Below are 5,383 nucleotides of genomic sequence, written 5' to 3'. Positions count from 1 at the left end.
GTGTTTGTAATACCTTGTGGGGACCATTTTCCTGACACATACTACATTGTGGGGACCCACTGCTCCTTGTGGGACAAAAGCCTGGTCCCACAAGGGGAAATACTGTTTTTGGGTCAGGGGTCAGATTTAGGACTAAGGTGTGAATTGCGTTTTGGTTAGGGTTAGGTATGTAAGGGTTAGGGTAAGGTTTAGGCCAGGGGTCCCCAAACTACGGCCAGAGAGCATTCAGTGTTTTTTTTTTCATATATTGTATTTTCCGGTTTATATGTGGATTTTTCTTCAACCACCAGGGGGCTTTTGAGCAAATGTGAAATTTACTTTCCCTCAATGGAATATATACTCGTCAGTCCCAGTCACCGTTTCGCTGACGGTTTTTTCCATTTGCATTCTGGGTAAAAATCGTCGTCGACCGTAATCCTCCCCCCGCACCCCTCGCTCGACAGTTTCAAAGACCCCCCCGACTCGACAGACCGGCCCCCGACCACAAAAGGGAACACTTATGTGGCCCTCGCAGGAAAAAGTTTGGGGACCCCTGGTTTAGGCTGTAGAAATGAATGGAAGTCAATGGGAAGTCCCCACAAACATGTGTGTGCATGTAAATAAGTCTGAACTCTGTCCCAGATCGCTCCTTAATGATTGATGGTGCGTTCATCAACAGCCTGTCCTGTTTTCAAAATGTCTGCTGAACCTATGAGGACGCAGATCTGCTCAGTAAATGATCTGTGATTGGTCACATAAAGAGGACGTTGTTCTTCTTTGTTGGCGCTGTAGAACGACACACAACGATCCACAAACAACCTCCACAGAAGAAGAAAAGAAAGAGATGTCTTTCTTTTGCCCCGCCCCTTTAATCATATCCATCCATCCGTCCGTCCGACTCTTCCTGTCCCTGTGTCCTGTGTTTGTGTGATCGTGGTCTACCAGTACCATATAAGGCAAACAGGAAGCTGTCAGTGTGTCAGTGACACCCCCATATTGACCATATATGGTTATTCTTTCAGAATCTCAATCAGTGACCAATGAGGATTCCACCAATGGTACGTCAGCTGTCTGTTTGATGTGTCTGCATCTCCAATCATCCAATCAGATTCTTACTCTGTGACCCCGTCCACTTCCTCTGCATCATCATTAGTCATGTGACTGTGCTGTAGCTGTCTGTCCGTCTCTGTTCATTTGTTTTTGTCTCAGTCACAGACCTGCTGCGTCTCCATCCCGACCCTCCAGACCAGCCTGACTCCGCCCAAATACCCAAATACCCCGCCTCATGACTCCGACCCCTGATTCCACCCAATCACCATCACTGAACCACAAGCGAGCACCGAGCCGTCCCGGTCGGTTCTGGTTCTGCTCCTGGTTCTGTTGGTCCACCGGAACCAGCAGAACGTTAATTTCTCTCACCCGGTGAGAAAGTTCTGCTGGAGGTTCTGGAAGGGTCCACTGTCGGTCCTCTGTGGTTCCTGGGTTCTCCAGCCATCGCCATTGGGTTCGGTCCAATCAGCTTTCAGGTTCTGTTGATCCATCTGGACTGGGCTTGTCGGTACCGCCGTCCTTTTGATGGGATTCTGGTTCTGATCCACTCCAGATGGGTTCCTGCTGGGCTGGTCCTGACCCACTGCTGACCTGTCCTCTCTCTGTCCTCTGTCCCAGTCGCCCCAGTAAAGGTAGCCCCGCCCACGGAGAGAGCCCCCAGTCGTCCATGGAGGGCTGACCCGACGACCTCTGACCCCTGAACCGTGTGTGATCCGCTCCCCTCATGTTGGTGACCATTAGTAGCTCGTTGTGATGAATCCAAACCACCTGCTGTCCACCTGTCTGTCTCACTGTGGACATGGACAACTACAGAGCCGTCCTACAGAACAAGATGCCTCACTGTGCTCCGGATCTTCAGGCTGGGATCAGTTCTGGATTTTAGTTTCCTGGTTCCTCCAGAACGAAGCTGAGACATTTCTTTACAGTGTAAAGTTTAATTTGCCGTCTATTTATCGGATATTTATCAGTTATTTGTTGAGTTTTTTTTATTGTTTTATTGTTGTTTTAATGGTTATTTATTGTCTATCGATTATTGATGCTCTGCCACTTATTGATCACGTTCTGCTGATCCGGTGACGTTTGACCCAATTAGTTCTGTGGTGGACTCGATTGGTCCCTCATCCAGTCTGGTTCTATCTGGTCCAAACTGGTTCCAGTTTGTGAGATCTGCTCTCTTCTGGTTCTAACAGATCCAACTGGTGTAAATCGTATCCAGACTGGTCCTCCTTGTCACTGACTGGTTCCAGCTGGTTCCGGTTGGTGTAAACTGGTTCAAACTGGTTCCAATACTGAATGAACCCAGTCATCAGAACGGAGCCGGGCTTCATCAGGTTCTAGATCACAGTTCTGTTTGCTTGGGTCGTTGCATGCAGAGATTGGGTTCTGGATCGACCCGGTTTAGGTTCTGGACCCAGCTGCTGCTCCCTAATTGGTTCTGAGCATGAAAACAGCTAGCATCAGCCAATCAGAGCAGATGCAAAGGAACCAATCCGAAACCATTAGAGCTAACTAGTGCTGCTAAGCTCCGCCCCTTCGCTCCCCGCCGCCATATATTGCTCCAAAGTTCTGACTGAGTTCTGATGACCCGGTTCTGAGCGGCCTGAACCCAGAAGCGTGGGCCTGCTGACCCGGTCCGGTCCTGCTGACCTGGTTCTGAGCAGCCTGGCGGCGTGGTTCTGATAGATCATGGTCCGTTTTCTGTGTCGTGGTTCTGGTGCTCCATGTAGCGTGTGGTTAGCGTGTTGTTAGCATGTGGTTAGTGTGTGGTTAGCCGTGACGTGTTGTTGCTGTTAGTCTGAGCATGCTCAGTGACTCACTCTGATCATTCTAATAATAAACGTATTGATACTCTGACTCCGCCCACCAACCGTGTGTCATGTGACCTCAATAAAGTGATGTGGATCAAACCATGGCCCTCGGCTCCTTATTAAAACCGGATCAGAACCGACAGTTAATCCGATTAAAGCTGCAGGATTTCATTTCTATGAAAATGCTTTTATACATTTGCTGAAACTTATGTCTTGATCGACCAATCAGAGACAGGAGGAGGGTGTTGGCGCTGTCACTCATCCTTGTGTACATGCTGCTCAGACCCTCCCTACACACTGCAGCCATTTTGAATGAATGCTAAGCTAGTTAGCATAGCAACTGATGAAGGCATATAAAATTTCCTGTCAGGGTAAGTTGTTTCTGCTCCATTGGCACATTTAGCAGCGCACACGAGGATGACTGACAGCGCTTAGCCCCTCCTCCTGGCTCTGGTTGGATCTGTTTCACAACAAACATAGAGGCAGATTCACTAACATGGAAAAAAACATTTAATAAAAGTTACTGAAGCTTCAAAAATCAGCAAGGAAAACAGGCTGGCTGAATCCTCCAGGTTATTCCAGGTTATTCCAGGTTATTCCAGACTCTGATGGTTTGAAGAGTTTCCATCCAATCCTGATGTAATGAATGGAAACTTCTGGATCTAAAAGGAAATTTCACAAGATTTATCAATCAGACCTAGGACCGGTTCTGGATCCGGTCTGAACTGGTTCAGCTCTGAACCAGTTCCGGGTCTGATCCAGTTCGAGTTCTGGGTCGGGACTGGGTCAGGTTCTGGCAGCGACCCACCTGCAGCTGGAAGTGAGCTTCCTGTGTTGAGTGCATTCAGCCAGCAGGGGGAGCTGCTGCGCGAGGAACTGCTGCGACCTCAGAGCAGCGTCATGGCTGTTGCCATGGTTACCGGGAGGCTGAGTTTCACAGAAAGAGGAAGAAGAGAAGGAGGAAGGAAGTGAGACGGCTGGTCGACAGAAACCCAGACTGTGAGAGGATCAGAGCGTCTCATCCGTCCCCGCTCGGTCCCACCTGTCCCCCCTGGTGTCCACCTGTCCCTCCAGTGTCCACCTGTCCCTCTCGGGGCGCCCGCCAACGATGTCTTCCCGCTCAGACTCAAAATCAGGTGAGTTTCCTTCGCGCTTCACTTCCTGTAGCAGAACCCGCTCCGGTTCTGTCCCACGCTTTGAGGTGACGGTGAAGGCACCACCAGAACCCAGACGCTGTCAGAAGTCAGTCGGATCAGAACCGATCCGAGTTCTGGGACCAGACAGGAAGAGCTTTCTGGTATCACCAGTTCAGTCTTAATATCCTGGTTCTGGCTCTGATGTGGTTCTGGACCCGGTTCTGCTTCCAACCAGATGAACCCACTCAGCTGGTTCTATTTGGACCGGCTCAGTTCTGATCCAGTCTGAGTTCAGCTGTCAGAACCGGTCTCATACCGGGTCTTCTCAGGGTTCTAACAGAACAACAGAACGGGTCAGCACCAGTTCCTCAGCTCCTACTTTGACTAGACCGTTGTGCTCCAGATCTTCTGCCGTGTTTGGATCCTGGTTCTGTTGGTGACCCAGTTTGGGCCCGGCCTCTCCGGTTCTGCTGTGATGGGTCACCCTAAGACCGTCAGCCATCTTGTTTTTAGAGCAGAGGCTTTCTGTGTGCCCTGACCTTTGACCTTTGCTGGCTGAGGCCTGCAGTCCTCTGGAAGCATCTGGGTGGGCGGGATCTAAATGGCTGAGCCAATCAAAGCACAGATTTACCTGCTGCCAACTCAGCTGAGGCTTTTATTTTGATGGATTGTTGATGAAGGTTTCCTGTTCAGCCTCCCAGATCGTCTTCCTCACCATGAAGCTGAAGGATAGGCTCCACCCCCAGCGGAACCGGACCAGAGCCAAGCCTCCGGACCTGGACCTGAGTCAGAACCCGGTCAGAACTTATTCTGATACTAATAATCACCATCATCAGCCAGAAAGCAGTAATTAAAAAAATCATGACATTAATTACAATAATATTAAATTAATAAAATAGTAAATGATTATCCTAAACTCCTCCTTTCTGTGCTCTCAGTAAAGTAGTTTAGAACCAGAACCAAAACCTGCAGAGGTCATAAGGTTACCTGGCGTTCCTCGGTTAGCACTTAGCATGGTTAGCATGCTAACCCAGACTATGTTCACTGCAGTGTTAGCAACGTTAGAAGGCCTCCACATCAACACTGAGAGGAACATCAAGGGGTTCTGGTTCTGGTTCTTCCAAAGTCTTCGTCAGTCACTGGCTGAAAAACGCTGGGATCGGCCTGAGAACCGACCCGGTCCGACCGGTAGCCGGTGTTCCTGAGGTTCTGATGATGCTAACTCTCTGCAGTCGGCCATCTTGCTGGACCAGGAGCGCGCCGTCCTCAGCTCTCTGCAGTACTTCAAGGCCCTGGTGGACAGACTGGACCTGGACCGACCCGCAGGACACAAACCGGGCCTGGACCGGTCCATGGTGGGCGGCCTGGTGGGCGGAGCCTCCACCGGCATCCTGGAGGCCGTCCAGGCGC

The 5,383-nt window shown here is 50.3% G+C and overlaps 1 protein-coding gene and 1 long non-coding RNA gene across 4 annotated transcripts in view; both read left to right on the top strand.

Annotated features, from left to right (window-relative positions):
• Positions 1-1,788, top strand: part of LOC106962339 (uncharacterized) — an 8,457-nt gene extending 6,669 nt beyond the window's left edge. Inside the window, exons 2-3 of one of the 2 annotated variants that reach the window (XR_001427960.1) lie at positions 1,002-1,037; positions 1,648-1,788. This is a non-coding gene — a long non-coding RNA (uncharacterized LOC106962339). Of the gene's footprint in view, positions 1-1,001; positions 1,038-1,188 lie in introns of both variants that reach the window. The other variant, XR_001427961.1, reaches the window with a different exon arrangement.
• Positions 1,789-2,142: 354 nt separating this feature from the next.
• Positions 2,143-5,383, top strand: part of LOC106962336 (rap guanine nucleotide exchange factor 1-like) — a 14,161-nt gene continuing 10,920 nt past the window's right edge. Inside the window, exons 1-3 of one of the 2 annotated variants that reach the window (XM_015056697.1) lie at positions 2,143-3,973; positions 4,667-4,770; positions 5,206-5,328. In XM_015056697.1, the coding sequence (XP_014912183.1) occupies positions 3,946-3,973; positions 4,667-4,770; positions 5,206-5,328 (255 nt within the window). In that variant the 5' untranslated portion in view covers positions 2,143-3,945. Of the gene's footprint in view, positions 3,974-4,666; positions 4,771-5,205; positions 5,371-5,383 lie in introns of both variants that reach the window. The other variant, XM_015056698.1, reaches the window with a different exon arrangement.

The sequence above is a fragment of the Poecilia latipinna genome, unplaced genomic scaffold (assembly GCF_001443285.1).
Source record: "Poecilia latipinna isolate Pla-1442-1.1 unplaced genomic scaffold, P_latipinna-1.0 Scaffold1400, whole genome shotgun sequence".
Taxonomy (NCBI): Eukaryota; Metazoa; Chordata; class Actinopteri; order Cyprinodontiformes; family Poeciliidae; genus Poecilia; species Poecilia latipinna.
Note: the sequence above shows the minus strand (reverse complement) of the source record. Positions and strands in the feature narration are given on the sequence as shown.